At 35.3% G+C, this 18,657-nt stretch overlaps 1 protein-coding gene across 4 annotated transcripts in view; it reads left to right on the forward strand.

Moving 5' to 3' along the window:
- The window catches only part of CEP128 (centrosomal protein 128), a 112,231-nt gene that overhangs the window by 66,439 nt on the left and 27,135 nt on the right, over positions 1-18,657 (forward strand). For 3 of the 4 annotated variants that reach the window (XM_074542531.1, XM_005479740.4, XM_074542532.1), the window contains exons 20-21: positions 5,280-5,329; positions 8,019-8,042. In XM_074542531.1, the coding sequence (XP_074398632.1) occupies positions 5,280-5,329; positions 8,019-8,042 (74 nt within the window). The remainder of the gene's footprint in view (positions 1-5,279; positions 5,330-8,018; positions 8,043-18,657) is intronic. The other variant, XM_026792160.2, reaches the window with a different exon arrangement.

The following is an 18,657-nucleotide window of genomic DNA, read 5'->3' on the forward strand; positions in this document are numbered from 1 at the left end:
AGAATATTTCAAAAGGCACTTCATTTTTTAAAATTGTATTCTTTTAAGTCTGGAGCTCTTTTTCAATGTGGATGAGAAAACTTTTGATTTAGATGCAGACTAACAGCTTTTTGGTCTTGGTGATCATGAGTATTGCATTGCTTGCAGTGCTGGGAACTGAACTAAAATCTTTAAAGACAGTGGAATGTGCTCAGTATAATATAACAGTTTGGTAATGAACTAGGAAAGCTCTAAAAAGTATTAAAAATCACTTGAGACTTTTTTTTTCCTTTCTTTTTTAAAATTTTGCTTGGGATTGCATAAACACTTGAGATTACATAAACACTCAATTCTGAAATACAAATAATGTATGGACCTTTTTCCACACTAGCAAAAATTAATGTTCTAAGAGATACCTATTTCTATAAAACTCCTTCAAGATGATAATAATATGGTTATGTAGAAATTCCCTTCATGGCTTGCATGTGTGGCAAATACTGTTACAATTAAAATAGTGCGAAGTAGTTGCCAGTGCTATTTTACATCTCAGTTACTTTAGTGCCAGGATGATTTGTAGTGTTGGGCCTGACAGTAGGAAGCTTGAGCCTCATGGACACATCCTTTAGAACTGAGTGTTTCTGGATTGTGACAGTTTTCACAGTACTGTGGAGCCATTCACCACAACCTAACACAGGTACAGAGCAAAACTGCAGTTGTTCTGCCTCTACTGGACATGAATTAATATGTATTATCTTGTGAAACACTTTGGTTACACTGGTTCAGCTAGAAATATATTTATTCACCCCCAAAATAGGGCCTTCATGACAGATTCATTGTGTGAAGGGAAGAACTTGTAAGTAATGTGTGATTAAACTTGACTGTGTAGATGTGAGCAAGATAAGTAATTTCTAGCTGAGAGAAACTGATATATTCAGCTGCTTGAAAATTCCTTCATACTTGATGGAAACCTGCTTGGCTGCCTTGTGCATCTATGGGAATGCTGCAGTATTTGTTCAGCAGTTTTGTGGGAAGTATATCCAAATGAGTGAAAGCTGTAGGCTGCGTATTTGAAGTGAGAATGATGGGAAATACTTGACATAAAAAAGCCTTACAATTTTTGATCAAAGCGACTTTCAAGGTAATATGATCAGAGTGTCTAATTAAGTGACTTATCAAGAGTTTGATATCCACTTATATAACTTAAAACCTTAATGTTTAGGGTTACAAACTTTGGGAAATGCAAAATCCCTGACTTGTGTTTTGAAGAAGAGCTTTTCTTAGCTTGATGATGCAAAAATTATGCTGACATTTTTTTTTCCAGGCTGCCATTCTTTTCTGGTAATAACCTGGATTTCTTGCTTTAGTGCCACATAGTAGCTGTATTTTTTGTATTATGTGAGTTCTTTATTTTCCTGTGTGATCTGCAACTGCTAGGGAGAGGTAAGAATATTCAGTCAGACCTACCAGTAGCCTGACGATATCTAGGATAGTTTACAGCATATTGCCTATGAATTCAAAACTGAGCTGTAGTGTGAATGTCCTCATCACCTCACTGAATCACATTTTAGGGCTTCTCACTGTATGAGTAGATATCTATGGCTATAAGAATTGACTTTATGTGCACTTCTGTATTTGTGCATTCTCCTTGGCTAGAAGAAGATAAACATAAAATTGTGGCATTGGTCCAATTTGTAGATTTTTCTCTGGCATGTCAATCTTCTCTGAGAATGTGAAGAGGAATGTTGTCTATTATTATCTTCAGTTTCTAAAATGGGGGGTCATGCAGTGTTTGAAATAAAAAAATTGATGCTCCAGTTATTATAAAGTCAATGTCCTGTTTCCCACCTTTTTTACACCCGGCACAAAGCTAAAGGAGTTGAACATTTTAGTTCATAAAAGTGTTTTAACATTCTAGTTAGTTAATGGCATATTAATGGATCAGCTAGGATAAATAAGGTAGTACTGTTGCATTTTACTCATTTAAATCAATAAATATCTGCTCCTAAATCTATTTGCTGATACTTTTCACCAGCAATAAAAATTACAACTGGGGAGTTTGTCTGTGAAAAATCCTTTCAAATAACCCTTTTTTCCTCACTTGTCAGTGTGGTGTGATGGAATATATAATCTTTATCTCCAGCTTAGTATTTGCAGTGTTTTGAAACATACTGTGGTGGTTCAGTGTCAGGAAAACTGTAAGAGATAATGATTCTGACAGAATGTTTTAAATCATAACCTATATTTTTCCTGTAACTTTGATTAGTCACATCTAAGTCACTGTAGTGTAACTTCAAGGATACTCGGCGTATACTGATGCATAGCTCAGCGAGATATAATCTTTATATGATTTGGAATTTAGGCACTGTAAATAAAATGGTTTTGTATGGCTGCAGAAAAGCATGATCCCTAATTTTACAGACAATGTCCTGAGCTTGCTGCTGATTTTAAACATCTAAAATATATCTGATTTTTTAATAGTTTTAGCTTATAGTTCCTTATTGGATTGCAATATTCATATTTAGCTAGAAATAAAAAGGGACTATACTGATGAATATCTTTGTTTCTACATTTCATTTCTCTTGTTGTCTTTTCCCATACATTATTCATCTTTTGAGAAGAGCCATCAATGCCTAAAGGTTCCTTTTTCAATAATGCTATTTCTTCTAGTAAATTTATAAATTGATGTGTTCTGTGCCCCGTGAGAATAATGATGCATTGCTTTGAAAAATCCCCAAGGACCCTGTGGTTACATTAGGCCTTGAAAGAAGATGGTAGCAGGATTGTTGTAGCAACCCATGCCACTGTGCAACTTCTTTTATGAACAGAATTTGAATTGGAAAAAATCAGAGGCTGTTCATAGGATGGATGAAAGGAGTTCCACTAGGGCCAGTGACCATCTTTGCTCTGCTCATTGCAGACACAATGCATTCTCTGTCTTAACTTCATTGCAACATTATTTTCTGGCACATGACATAAGGCATAAAACATATATTTAAGTTTGCACAAGAACTTAAATATGGGAAGTATTGTACAAATTATAAAATAAACTAACAGAGCTCTTCAGATCAAGTAAGCAAAGTTATTCTGTCATGATAAATGATGTCCAGACGAATCGTATATGCTGTATATTACTTGACTTTTTGTATAGCTGTTTAATATATATGGCTTTTTTTTTTTTTTTTTTTTACACTTCAGCTTTGGAGAAAACATGTCATTATTTTACATGGAATACTAAATGGAATCATCAGCTGAAATGCAGAACTTGATTTTTAAATATAAGTTCATAAAGGATGCCTTTGTACGGGTGTATATTTTGTCAGTTAACACAACTTGAACACCTGCCTGCCCTTCCAGGGACAGAGCTTTGTGAAGCACCCTGCAGGATAACTGATTTAGGCAGGAGTAGGATAAAGTAAATGGATTCTAGATAACCCTAATTTGAGGTGCAGAGCTTTCAAATCTAGAGACTGTTAGCAGAAATCAGTTCAACTTATTTTGCATTTGTGGAAGATGTTTGAAGGGAGCTTTGTAATAGCAACCTTTTCACTTAGAACAATCATGCCTATACAGTAACATTTTTATTACTATATTAGAATGAAAATAAAGCAAAGTAATAATAATTGAGGGGTTTTGGTCAAAGGGGACATGGGGATGAATTTTTCATTTCCCACCCTTTTCTTATAACTTATTCCATGCTCCTAATTTTTTTTAAAGCTTGTATTACAATACAAATTTTTGTCAACTTACATCTAATACTGGAATATACCCAAAGTAAACATACAGGGCAGCTACTTTTCAACCCAAATTTTTGTACTAATGTTGATGGCAGTGCATTTGGCTAGAGTAATTTATGTGGCAGTTGGATCACTGGACTGAAAAAGCATACCAAAGAACAATCCAGAAAAACATAGATGCACCAAAACAAAGTGAAGAAATGATAATTTTACTAATTTAAAAAAAGGATTTGGAAAAAGGGGCATCGAAGTCAAAAAGAAATAATAGCGAGTCGATCTCTCAGCTTGTGAAAGAATTAAGTAAAAATTTTTACATGGTATCTACATCTCTTAAAGAACTGATGCTTGGAAATAAGTCTCAATCCACATGCAATCAGAAATTAATAATAAGCTTTGAAAAAGGGTTGGAGTGCTCACAGGAAGGTTTCATAACAAGAGAAGAAAAGATCAGAGATACAAAGGAAAAATGACTAATATCAGAATATTTTCTGTAGTTACTATTGTAAATCATTGAAGCTTATCTTTATGAACTATGTAAGTATCATAAAGTTTATTTCTTATGGAGGCAAACACAGATAGTTTCAGTTAGCTGTACTCATCTGTACTAGGGTGCTGAGGAAATTAACAGTCAGAATTGAGTCCTCTGACGTTGTCAAGGCAGTTTCATAATCCCATAACTCTCCTAATTGCTACCAAACTGGAGCATATGTGAATTCAAAGTCAGTCTCTGGCTTAGATAAAGAAATGCTTTTCTCATGCAAAACTCATGAGTAAACTTCTGATAGCTGAAATAGCCATAAGCCTGCAGCATATTTTTTTGGTTTTCCTGTTCTTTATGAGGTTATAACTTCAAGGTCCCAGAATTCTAAATATGTTACAATTTATCAAAAACATGATTTTAATCATGAAACTATGTGAATGAAGGAAAAAGGGAAAGGGAACTCATGACATAAGCCACAGAATTTAAAAAAAAAAATTTCAAATGTGAAAATTATGTATGTGCATATATGTGCTAATGTCTATAATTGTCACATATGATGATACAAGATATTAGGATTTTATCTTGTAGAGACTGTAAGAAACTTTTCTAATATATTGTCACAGTGTATTATTTTCCTTAGCAAAATTGTTCCATTTTAGTGAGAGGAGGTAATTATTGTGAGTCAAAATAGTCTGCAATGTTCTGCAGTAACTTTTCATATACAATTGCATTGCTTTGACAGTCAGTTTTAGTTAATTTTTAGGCAGAATCTCTTTGATTTTTTCATTCAATTCTAAAAATGCACCAGGAGATTTATTTAAAGATAGAAAAGTTTATCTGTAAATCTTAAAGCTCTTTTCCCCCTAGTCAAACTGTGTTCTTGAGGGTGTTTTTTAGTCACCTCAACAGCCCATGCTTGAAAACAATCATATCACTGACACTTTTAATCTATTATTTGATCAGCTGAAAAGGAGTGTTGTGAAATCTGTAAAATAAAAAACTCAATGACTGTTTTACACAATACTTTTTCTATCAGGTCATGAGACAGGAATTTGAATTTACAAGTTCCATTATTCATTTTGCAGAGCTACTAGAGAAGACACACAGAAAAGAAGAAGAAATGGGAGCTCTCCAGGTATATTTTCTGCTAAATTAACTAGCTACATTTTTTGTTAAATTTCTTTAAATATATTGTATTACAGCATTATGATTTTCTGAACTGCCTTATAGCTTCAATTCAGATTTGGAAATACATGCAGACAAATACAGACCCAATAGCTGGTAATACTCACTGCTGAGTTTTTTGATTGGTTGGGTTAAATTCTCTGGGCTGTGTTACTTTCTTTTGTAAAACTGAATAAAACTGAAAGTAAAGTATTCCAAGTAAGTATTTAAAGCCTCTGAAGCACTAAATGTTCATAGCCACCTTTTTGAGGAAGAATGGACCAGTCAATATTTGCTAGGACCTGATCCAATATTATAAATCCTTATTATATGTCATCTCGCAGTAAAGTTGTTTGTGCTAAGCACTTTAAATTTGTGCTTAAAACCTTTTACCCTAAGCTCAGCTTTGGAATAGTATTTAAGCATTGCAGTCAAAGAAAACATACTCCTTTCAATTTAAAATGACGAAGAAAGCAAAAACAGGCTGGAATGTCTGAATTGTGAGGCTCAGGAGGCTATGAGGAAGGGTAATGTGTGTATTCTTCAGAGTAAAGAAAGAAAAAAAAAAGTGATTTTTAACAACAAATTACTACAAACAATACCCAATATGAACATAAAAAAAGTTTACATGCAATATGAAGAGTATCAATGAGTCAGCATTCTGTAAGTGTATTGAAAGCAGGACATTTGTGAGGGTATTGATGAAGATAAGGCTCATAAGGAAAATGACATTATGTATTGACCTCAGTTTTGTCCATGGGATTTTGTTTGAAGATAAGCCTTATCTTCTCATATAATAAATAGAAAGCATTTTGAGGGCTGGAGGTATCAAAGAAGTTAGTGTACAAACAATTTGATCCAGTAAGAAGAGACAAGTTGCAAGACCCAAAAGTTGCACAACACATCAATCCAGCTGTTTCCTGTTCTAACAAAAATCTTGGCCTGGCTTTCTGGCAGCTCAAGTTCAACAAGGCTGAGAGCTTGTCTGCGTAAGCAGTTTACACAGGTGCATATCTAATTACATCAATGTAAAAAGATCTCCTTTCATGTGAAGCAATTCTGCATCTGCTTTCATGTGAAGTTTCATGGTTGACAAATTGTTCTAATGATACTACTTCTGATTGAATGAGGAGTAATTTTAGACTGCAGGAAGTTGCATCGTAGTAGTATCTTGCATGGCTCTATGTGCCTGCCTGCCTGTCATGTTCCTGATTAAATTGCTTTATTCCTTTCCCTAGCTGGCAGTTCTGTTAAAGTGCGTGAATTGTAGTGCTCTGGCTGCTGTTCTTTCATATTCAAATGCTTGATAGCAGTTTTTTCTCCCTTCAGATATCCATGCTTTCACAGTCAAGTGGTGTATAAATTATCCATAGTAAATTTCCTAATACATTAGGTGCTAGTCCAGAAAATTATCTGCTGAGATTGTAAGAGTTTATTATACTTTTAGAATTTGGCAACGATATCATGCACTTTATTTAATGCATGAGTCATTTTGAAAACACTCTTTATTCTATCATTAGAAACATCCTCACTCTAAGACCTTTTTTTCAAAGTAGTCCTCTTTAAATGAAAAAAATTATTTGAATTGAAGTTCATTATTACCAGAAGTTTATGAGCTCTGTAAATACCATCTTTTTCATGGTTATGAGTATGTACTTCATTGCAGAATCTTTAAATAAATATGAGCGTTTGCCACTGCAATTTTGTGGAGCATCAAACATCTCAGAATAAAAATTTCTGAGTTTTCAATATAATACTTTTTGTCATAAGTTTGTTCTGATGCATGGAAAAAATCTGTATCTCAGACCTACTTCTAAGGAAGAATAAAGACTTTAGCAGGTGATAGACTACCTTGCCTAAGAAAAAATTGAGCAATATTTGAGTAAGGTAAGAGTTCCTGTAATGTCTTAATGGTCACGTACTGTAAATGGGGACTCAACTAAACCCTGGAATATATGTTTTGTCAAATAACTTAAAATACCATACTTAGTCAGGATATAGTACTATCTTGTTTTTACTAACTTCGTATCTTTCTTAAAAATACTTCAAAAAGGGAAAAGTATGTTGAAATAAATAGAGTAAATTAGTTAATTCTGTGTTCTTTATATTTTGTGCTGGATTATAACTGACACAAGTTTGTTTTATTTGTTTGACTAATGTCATCCTGTTATTAATAAAACATTATTCAGAGCTATTTCTGGATGAAAGAATAATGATAAAGAATTTACTTTTTAGTTTTCTAAGGAAATGTGTAAAAGAAAGCTAAGCCTGATGCTAAGATGATATGAATTCCAAATCATGCTATATTTACAGTCAGAGATGATCAAAAAAAGAAATAATTTTTTGGGGTATGTAGGAGTAAAATCAGCAATATTGAAAACCTAATGCACTAATTAAAAAATATATTGTGGAGTAATTTTTGTAAAATCCTTTCTCACCTTGTTTCTGGATGGTTTCTTATTTTTGGGGCAATTTTCTAAGTGGAATAGTATGATAAAGACATCCAGTGAAGTACAACAGTTCCTACTCAGTGAGTTTTTTACAAAAAACTCTATGTATGAGACCACCAAAACCCCAAAATTAATCCTATTCATAATTCTTTGACATACTCTGTGTTTATATTTTTTGCTTTTTAATGGCATCTTGTATTTTGTTTTTAGGAACGTATTATGGCCTTAGAAATGGTAAGTGTCTTAATTTCCAAACCAATCCCAATGACGTTGCTGATAATTTGTCTAAATTATGAGAACATTATTTATATATATACTTTTTAAAAATTGCAGTTCTGGGTTTTTAACTGTCATTTTACTTTTAAGAGAAGATGGGATAATTTTGCATTGCAGCTCTCTATGTAGATCTTTACTACAGTATTTTTGTACTCGTTATATGAAATACAATGTATTTCAGTGTTGTTATTTTTCTATACAGTTCAGTCCTCATCCCATCCCTGGGAAGAGAAATGTTGTAGATTTTATCCATACAAAAGATGTTATTTTTCTAACACTTCTAATGTTTGAGGTCCATGTGATAGATCTAATTATTTCAGTGACTACTCTGTGTGCTTACTTGTTTGGTCAGGGACGTGCAGGACAGAATCAGTTCATCTGCTCATATCCACGCTGCAACTAAAAGAGTAAAGGAATGTAACTTTAACCACTAATTAATATAATTTAATGTGACATTAAGTTGGAAGAACAAAACCTTGTGCTTGTACATGCTGTGAATGCATTTTCCAGATGTCCCAAGGTAGTCAGTTTGTCAGGTGGAATAGCTGGAATGAGTTTTAGCTTGCCCTATGAATTTGGAATCATTCTTCTTTCCCTTCACCTAGGAATGTCCAATAAAATATCACAAATCGTATGTATCAGGCCCACAGTTCCTTTTCATGAGAAATCCAGAAAACTTCATCTAAAGAAACCACTACTGAGACAATATCAATGTTGCAAGTATAAACTTCTAAAATTTATTTGTCAAATTATTACTTTATTCTTTCTGATAGTCTCTGCATCTCTGAAAACAGTTTCCAATTTCAAAAATGTATTTTAAATGTATTCAATCTGTTAAAAACATCTTTCATTCAGTCATGAAAGGCCCTTTGGAAATTAGAGTGCTTTGCTGCAACACCTGCCTTGTGGAAGCAGGAAGCGAATGCTGATGTTCAGTGTCCTGGCACTTCACGTGGTGCTGTGTCAGGTGTTGACAGGACATTAATTCTGTTCAGGACCTTCTCTTATTCATGGTTTGCTTACATGACAACCAGTCAGGCATATATCCACTGACATCCATTTCTCACAAACCATGAGTTAAACTGCCTGCAAATTCTTTGTCATTTCTGCTCCCAGAGCTATTTTTACACAGGCAGAGGACAAGTACCCCAATGTCATGCAAATTCTGTCTCTATTTTCTGACAAATTTTTATTTCTATTTTTTCTAGAACTTTTCTCCTTTTTTATACTCCCAATGGCTCTCACTTTAGTAAGGAAGATTTGTAAATTATTGTTCAGATAGAAGAAAAGGATGACCTATTTATCATACTATCTCACTGTTCTCCCTTTCTCTACAATCTACTCACTTCCAACTCCTGCACTTGTCAGTAAAATTGTTGTAGTGGCCATGAGATGAACTTGCCAGCTTAGATAATAAAAAAATACGTTGGGAAAGAAATGTAACATGAACCTTTCAGATTCCATTCAGAGCTCTGAGTGAATTAACCTTCCAGTCATAGCTTAATTTAACTCAGTGGTTTTGTGAGTTGCAGCAAACGAGGAGGTTCCTTGCCTCTCTCTGAGCCCTGTCAGCTCCTTCTCCTCTCAGTAGTCTCTTTGAGCTGGAAGCTCCATCTCCTATCTATAGTACCTGGCAGTTTCTTGGGTCTTCTATTTCCTTAGCCAGCTCCTGTTTCCAGAGGAAAGTGCTGTTATTGTGAACCTCTTTCAAGATACTACACATGATCTGATCACCCCCTTAAGGAGCCTGAGAACAAATAGTACCCATTTAGAAGAAGCTTTTGGATATTTTGGCGCTTTTTTGCAATCAGATCAATTTTGCTGTATGATTTGATAGGTATACCGCTTCTTGCTCCAGCAAATTGTGCAGGTCAGGAGCAGAAGCTAGAAGGTAAGGAAGAGCATGGTTTGTTACACAGACTCACTAGTGGATATAAAAGGAGATGAAGAACCTAGATGTTTTCTGGAATAATCCTTCAGCTCTTGAGAAGTACCAGAGAACTAAAAGATATAGGCAAAACTGAGATTTTTGCATATCTAGAGATTGTGTTTTGTTTGGCTTTTTTATTTGGTTTAATGCTGTTAATTAAAGTGAATTTAATTATTTAATAGCTATTAACAAGTAAATATCCTAATTACTTTAGCAATCAGTTATTTAGTCTGACATTTTGAGAGAATGAATATGATTAAAATAACTCATTTAATTGAAAGATTATTCTTGAGTATAGTTTAGTTGTTACATACAAGATTTGGCCCTATTTGTAGAGAAAGGTGTATGATTTTTTGGAAAAAAATCTGCATTGTATTCTCAGATGAGGCTACAGTGGAAAGCATATTTATTTCTCATAAAGATGTCAGAATGCATTTTGTAGGTGCACACTGCTACTGTGCTGTACAGGGGATTTTAATGGGTTTCTATAAAGTATTCTGTTCTTTGTTTGCATAAGCTGCAAGTCGTGTTCCTCTGCCTTACTTGTACTAGTCTGACATAGAAGACTGCAAAATTTAATTTGAAGTCAACCACATCCTGAAGTTATTCCAGTGAACATATGCATTCTATATCCTTTCATCAATAAAACAGCTTGTTGCTTTCAGTAGAGAACCCAGAGTGAGGTTACCACTTTTCTAAGAATACTTGGATCAGACTTATCTGGACACAATTCAGCTTTTTGTTACAATGTCCATAAATCTAGGTTAATATCTGTAGTGCTGTAAGTATTCAGCAAAATTGTTATTTTAACATGAATTTTTGGTTCAGTATGAACATTTGTGCATTTTGTTGTTGTAATGCATTTTTATGTTCAAGAAAGTAAGGTTTTGAATCAGTAAAACAAATTTCTGTCTGCATCCACTCAGCAATGTAAAAGCTATTAGAGTATTCTCTTGTAGTAACATGCTCAAATTTGCATCAGTTTTATGGTTTATCATCCAATTTAAAAGAAGAATTGGAAGGATAACGATACCAAATGCATTTTGTAGAGAGATTATGTGACTGCCTGACACCATCCATTTTTATGTGCTTGTTCTTCCTTTCTGTCTCTCTCTGTGTGCCTTCCATCAATAAGTCTTGCTGTTAGCTCTTGAGGTTATTTCATTATTTTCATACTTTGCTTGTATGAATGTTGAGGAAATACTGAATGGAAGGGGTAATACTTTCTTTTCTTCTTTAATTCTGTAGTGTCTTGCCAAAACTACCATTACATCAAAGGTTTTCTGGTCCTCCCAGAACAGAGCCATTCTTTGATCTTAAAAAAATGACCAGGAGCAGTTTGAAATCCTCTGTCCTGCTTGCCTCGCCCTTTCCTTTCCTTTCATCGGGGAGCCAGTGTGTCACTTCCCTTTGCTGGGCTTCCCAGAGCCTTTCCTCTGCTCATTGCCACCAAGTGGCTTCTGTGTCCTGTGGGCTCACAGCCCACTACTTCTTTCCTCCTAATGCTCAGCTTTCTCTTCCCTTCTTCCTTGATGTTATCTTCTCACCCTACGTATTTATTGCTCTTGTTTAATACCCAGCTACTTGTCCACCCTCTGCCCTCTACTCTTTGGTGTTTCACTTGTTCTTTCAGGTTTTTTCTAATGCAATCACCCCTAGTTTTCTAGCCCTCAGAGTGAAAAGCATTTCCTGTGTTCAGATGGAACCTCCTGTGTTTCAGTTTGTGCTTGTCACTGGGCAGCACTGAAAAGAGCCTGGCTCCCTCTTCTTTACACCTTTCCTTCAGATCCGTGTGCACATTGATGAGACCTCCCAGAGCCTTTTTTTCTCCACACTAAACAATCCCAGCTTTCTCAGCTTTTCCTCACAGGAGAGATGCTCCAGTCCCTTAAAAATTTGGTGTCTGTTGCTGGACTGGCTCTTGTATGTCTCTTTTGTACAGAAGAGCCTTGAACTAAACCACTCCAAATGTTGGCTGATTAGAGGAGAGGGATCACCTCACTTGACTTGCTGACCATGCTCCTAGTGAAACCCCTACATGCTCTATGTTCCTTCCAAAATTAGGAAAATTTGTTCCACATGTTGCAGATATAGAACATTTTTGCCAAAGTTTAATAAACCAAAATCCTTCATTTTTAAATTAGAGAAAGTAAAAATCTCAGGAAAAATGCTTATTGCAAAAGATTTAAGTAATCTAAAATTATTTATTTCAGTTGAACTAGGAGTAGTAGTATACAGCATTCTCATTTTTTTTAAAGTAGTGATATATGCGTGTAAATGTAATTTTAAAGAGAGATTCTATGAGTTCTTTCCACAGGATCTTCATGAGAAATCAGAGAATCACTGAGGTTGAAAAAACCTCCAAAACCCTCATGTCCAACCATTGCCTGAACACCACCTTGTCAACTAAACTATAGCACCAAGTGCCATGTCCAGTCATTTCTTCAACACTTCCAGGGATCACCCTCCACCCCCTTCCTGGGCAGCCCGTTCTAATACCCTTTCAGTGAAGAAATTCTTCCTAATGTCCAACTTAAGCGGCTTGAGACCATTTCTTGTCCTGTCACTTGCCTGGGGAAAGAGACCAACCCCCACCTGGCTACAGCCTCCTCTCAGTCAGTTGTAAAGAGTGATGATGTCCCCCGAGTCTCCTTTTCTCCATGATAAACAACCCAGCTCCCTCAGCTGCTTCTTATATGAATTATGTTGGCCTTTAATCTGTGGAATATGTATCTGAGTTCTTCCACAGAATGTAACTTGATAATACATAGATTTGTGCTTTATTTTTCTTGGTTTGGTTTGTATATCATAAAATAAGTTAAATTTTGTTTGACAGCAGACTATTGACTAGATGTTTCTAAGTGCTGCTAGGTCCTTCATTTTAGATTTAAATGCTTCCTATTTGATCTAGGTATAACCATAGGAGCACAGGCATCAGTTACACCTGTTACACCTATTTTTCTTTCACTATTGGGAGCTTTTTAATAAAATAGGGAAATCCATAAGGAAAACTCCTAAATCTTTTCCTACTCTGACACTGATTTGCTGTGAATCCTTGTTTAAATCACTTCTCTTTCTACTTTAATTTTTCTCACCTGAAAAACTGAGTGATATTTTTTCTTTCCCATGAAGGCTGCGTTAATTGATTTTTTGCAATGCTTTCTGGAAGGCTTGATGAAATACTGTTAGCATAAAAAACTTTAACATAAATTACATGTAAAGATTTTTAGCCTGCAATGCTTCATAATGTTAAAGATGAGTAACAAGCAAGTCTTTACACCTTTTGAGAATGTGTTCTCACTAACATTGCATTACTTTGCACACTCTACTTCTTGTGTCATATTTCTTTTAGTTCCTAGGAATTATATCTGGATGTCTCTGATCAAAATCTTAGTAAACGATAAAGAATGGATTCTGAAAAATTACTCCTATGGACCCCCAGAGTACTTGGAACACTGACTGATGATTCACAGAAAGCTAGCTTGCCAAAAGACAGCAGTTTCCTCCATGTTTCCAGCTGTTAGGATGCATCAAACAACTGCAAATTCATAAAATAGTTTCCTAATATTTTCCCATGTAAACATTCCCCTAGTTAGCACAGGGATGTCATGTGCTTATGAATAAGAGAAAAGACAGTCCATGTCATTGCAAACAGGAAAGGAAGCATTCATGAAGTTCCTTTAATTAAAATGTGGTCCACCCTATGCAAAAACATCTGGAATCTAAATTGAATGTTCAAGTAGTTTGACATTGGCAATGCATTGTTAGCAAGGTCATTTGTTTTCCATTAGTGTAGTTTTTGCTTAAAAAAATTTTGCTTGTTGAAACTCATGAAACAATGTAATAGAGGAAAAAAAAACAATTGAGCATTGAAATTGTAATTTGATAAAGTTACATGTGTTGCCTACCTTTTTATAGGTAATTTGACTTCTTGATGTGCTGAAATCATCAAAACAGTGGTATAATTGGAGTTATGATATACGTGGAATATAAAGATATAAAATACATTTTTCTGGTTTCTCTGAACTTTCCCTCTCTGCATATGATGTACTATTCACAGAATGTTCCAGCTGTTGTGGAGTTTGCCTGCTGTATAAAAGTCAGCAGAGCACCTCAGGCCTCTCAAGCAGAACCACCTGCTTAAAATAAAAGTATTTGATTTATCAGTGGAGAGCTAGAGATTGAAGCTGATAGTGCATAGTTTTACAGATCTTAACAGGGAAAGCAAAGGATACTTTTAAACATGCTGTGTGCATCCTGTTCTTGCTATTTTGGTATTCAATACACTAAGGTCATTTAAAAATAAGTACTTTAGATCACCTCTAACACTGTATTTTTCGTTTGAATTGTAACTGCCTGCTGACATGCATTGCAGCCAGTTAAAATGATGTTGCATTTAATCTTTTTATGGTTATTCTTTGGGGATTAGCTAACTGGTACTTAAATCAACTCTTATTTAAAAAAAAATATCTGTGCAATACAGATAGCCATTTGTTTTTACCTACTTCAGAAAAGAAAGGAGCAGTGTACTTGAAAGTCAATGAAGTTTGGTTTCTGGTTTATGTTTATCTGTTTTCAATATATTGACTATAAAGGCAAACCTCAGGAGTATTATATACAAACCTGCTTTGATTTATTTGCATTTAGCATTGCAGCTTTGAGACTAAAAATAAAATGTGTCTTACTTTGATTTAGATCTGTCCCTTGAGACAGTGTGAAACCATGTATTACCAAGAACACATCAGAATAGGAGGATTAACTGTTCACATGCAGTTTAAACATCAAAGTATTTATATGAAGTCATGGAAAAATAAGTAATTTGTTTTGTCATTCTCTGCAAAAAATAGAATGCCCTTTTTAAAATTAAATAGTCTTTATTTTTAAAACAAAGATTAGTAGCACTCAGTCTATCGAAGAGCACTGCTGTTAAGTAAAATGCCATTAATACTGCCTCAGACAGTACAATGGGTGTTTTTCCTCTTATCAGTACCATCAGTGCACTGGTCGGTACCTGCTGTTGCTTGTTATACAGAAGTAGACAGATATGATTGCTGTCTTTAGGATTATTTTTATGCATTATGGCATACAGCTCTCTGATTTCTGGGAAAAAATTTAACAGTACTTAATTGGCCTCTACATCAGGTGTTTCTGACATCCTTTTCCATGTTTTATCTGTGTGGCTAAATCTGTCTCTTTAATAGAATAGAGTGTAGTCATTAATGATACAAGTATGGCATTTTAACCATCTTGAAGTGGTTGCTGTGATTTTCGTTAATTACCAGGCCTCTTCTGTGGACCAGCTAAAAGCTCTTTTATCATCTTTCCCACACATTCTTCAATGTATTTCTTCGTTGCCACCTTCCTTACTGAACCTCTCCTAACAACAAAAGTTGCTTTTTTTCTGTTTTTATTTGCACATCACTACCATTCTTTTCATTTGTTTTATGGAAAAGACACATTTCTGTCCCTGAAAATGTTAGTGTGTGAGTTATCCTATTCAAGTCCCTCAAGACTGCTCAGAAGACTGTGAAAATTTTACAATATAAAAAGAACCATTCTGGTCAAGACCAAAGATCAATCTAGCCCAGCTATTGTCATTGCAACAGTGGCCCAAGTAAAATGCTCAGGGAAGACTGTATGAGCAGGACTAACATGTATTTCGTTTCCCATTTATTCATTCTGATTCCAGCTGTTCAAAGGCTTCCAGACTTAATGTAGTTTCTGTGAATTTGGAACCATTCTATGGTCTTCCTCATTCATGAACTTGCCCAGTTTTCTGCTTAAAGCCATATAAAATTTTCTATCTTTATGTGACTTGTGATTTTACACAAATTGGTGATTAGTCTTCTCAGGCATCTCTCTTACTGGCTGAAGAGTTCTATTCTTTAGAATATTGTGTTTATGATTTCTCACTTGGAGACAGCACTCCATGGCTTTGAAAATTCTTGTTCAACTTCTATGACCTTTCCCTTTTTCCCTTTTGAAATAAAAATCCACATCTCCACTCAGCAGTCAAGATACAATTGGATTAATGATTTGGGACAGTTATGTTTTCTGGCTTTTTTTATCCTTTCCTGATTATAGTGAGTGTTGATTTTGGTTTTCTGATTGATACTGAGCACTGCATTAGCAGATTCTTGGTAATATGCATCACTACCCCATGATCTGCTTCCTGAGCAGCAATTACCTTAGAGCCCATCATTTTGAATGTGAAGTTAGATTTAAATTTTAGGAGTCTAAAACACCTTTCAGAAATCCAAGTAACTTGTACCATTCTTTATCCACATGATTCTCAACAAAACCAAAAAACCAAAGACTGAATATGCATCTAACCCAAAGGCTGATCTTCTGCTTTCAGGATTATATTTAATAACATAACTAATAAGGATTAGCAGAGAAACAGCTAATTTTTTTTTCCTCTACAAAAAGTGCATGAAATAGAGGGGACATATTTAGGAGACACTTTGGAAGAACAGATGATTAACATCTTCCTTAAATTCATTTACATACTGTGTTGACATGAGGTCTTGGCATTGAAATTAGAGAAGGAATTGAAAAATGAATGGCTTAAGGCATAGGCTTACACCTAGGGCCTGAGTTCTTTTTTTTTTTTATGAGAAGAGATCAGAGGTCATCTGTATTAAAACAAGGCTGGTAAATGGATAGATAGGTATCTATATACATATCTTTGCAGACATGTAATTGCAGAAACAAAATAACAAGTCTCATATCCTCTATCTAATTTAGTTTATTGGTACTGAATATTGACTATAAGTTCAGTCCATGTTAATTGCAGATGAATCCCACTGTTTATAAAATTTGACCTTTTATTGTTATGAATATTTCTTAAAACCTTAAAACCAGAATGTTAGGAACTAACAAAGAGGTAGATATCACTGCTTTCAAACAGATGGTGTGTCTTCATTTAGGTTACCTTGTTCATTTCGGATTCTGCACTCCTCACTCCTAGTCTCCATCTTTTTAAAGTTGATGCCACTTGTGCAGAGAAGCTTCCATTGAGTTGTCTTCTCCTGTTGTGACTGAAACTTTTAGTCTCTGGGATCTAAATGGAATGTTTTTCATGGTGGTCAGACTGAGATTTTCCAGAACTAGTAACAGAGGTTTTTTTAATTAAGAGCAAGTTAATTTGGTTTGTACAGGCCTTACAACATAATATTTGATTTCAGGATTGATGGATTTTATTTGTTTTAAGATTTTGCTTTAAAGTACCAAGGCAGTAATATGATTAATGAAGCCCATTACTGGTAGATTGAATACCAGACTTGCAGAAACTTAACCATAGAAATGTGATTTTGAGAATTATGGAGGAAATACTAACTGTTGTTCAGAAAGTACAAACAGTTCTGGTTTTACTTGCTCTTTGGCAAATAATAGAAGGACAGCCTTTGAGAAGCTGCAGAAGCATCTGACCTGTGGGACATGACTGTTCTTTGTGCATGATAACCAACTTCATCTGCACACAAAACCAAAACCATTATATTTATTTTTTTCAGTTCTTTGCAGTTTTCAATAGGCTGCATTTTTTGTCTGGTGGGTGTGAATGTGAAATCTTAATGTTGAGGCCAACCCTAACTCTTCCTAGAGTGGTAATTCAGTAGTACACACCATATGCCTAATATAGTATGCCTAATTTTTCAGTAGTACATACCATATGTGTGTGTGGTAACCAAAACTGCACACAGGACTCAAGGGGGTCATAAAAGGAAATCAGGTTTGATAATAAGAGGACTTTACTGTCATGAAATGAAGACAGCTGTGAGCAATGATGTTGTTGTCTTTCAGGTGTTTTTCAATACCTCCTAGCATAATTTATTCCATAACTTTACCACGCAGTAAAGGGAAACTGACCTGTAATTCCTGGGGTTCCTCTTTCTTGCCCTTCTTTAAAATTGTGACAAGGTTTGCCAGCTTCCACTAATCTGGAACCGCTCCGGATTCCCAAGACCACTCAAAAAATATCAAGAGAGGTTTTTTGATGGTATCAACTGGCTCTTGAAGAAATCTTGAATGAATGCCTTCATGCCCCGTAGACTTGTAGGGATGCAACTGAAGCAGCAAATCCCACACAAGTTCAGGGTTGACTGGGAGTTGATCATCTCACAGTCATGGTCCTTCTGCTCAGTGCACTGTGATCCCCTTGGTCGATCATCCTCTGTTAGAAAACAGAGGCAAAGAATGCATTAAATGCCATTGCCTCTCTCTGCCCTTGTTTGACCATCCTCATCCTGTGAAGGGATTAGTGTTTTCTTGCACTACCTGTTGCCATGAATATATTTTTAAAAACTCTTTATTTTCCTCCACATTTCTGGCCAGCTTCAATTCCAGTAGAGCTTTGGCTCCATGAATTTTCTCCCTACAGTGACAAGCTGTACATTGACTCTCTGTTCTTCCCATATCAGTAATGTCTCTTATTCTAGTCCCTGGAGACAGCAGACTTCCCTGTGAGCTGGCTCCAGTCTGCATAAGGAGGCCCTCCATTTGCCTTAGAAGGGTGTTCCCTATTACAACTACCCCCCTTCATTTTCCTGTTAACAGAGGTCTTGGTGCAGAGTACAGGTGGTGTTGTTTTAGGAGGCCACACTATCCCAGAAGGACCTCCACCCACCTCATCAGTAGTCTGGC

Source organism: Zonotrichia albicollis, chromosome 6, assembly GCF_047830755.1.
Source record: "Zonotrichia albicollis isolate bZonAlb1 chromosome 6, bZonAlb1.hap1, whole genome shotgun sequence".
NCBI classification, from domain to species: domain Eukaryota; kingdom Metazoa; phylum Chordata; class Aves; order Passeriformes; family Passerellidae; genus Zonotrichia; species Zonotrichia albicollis.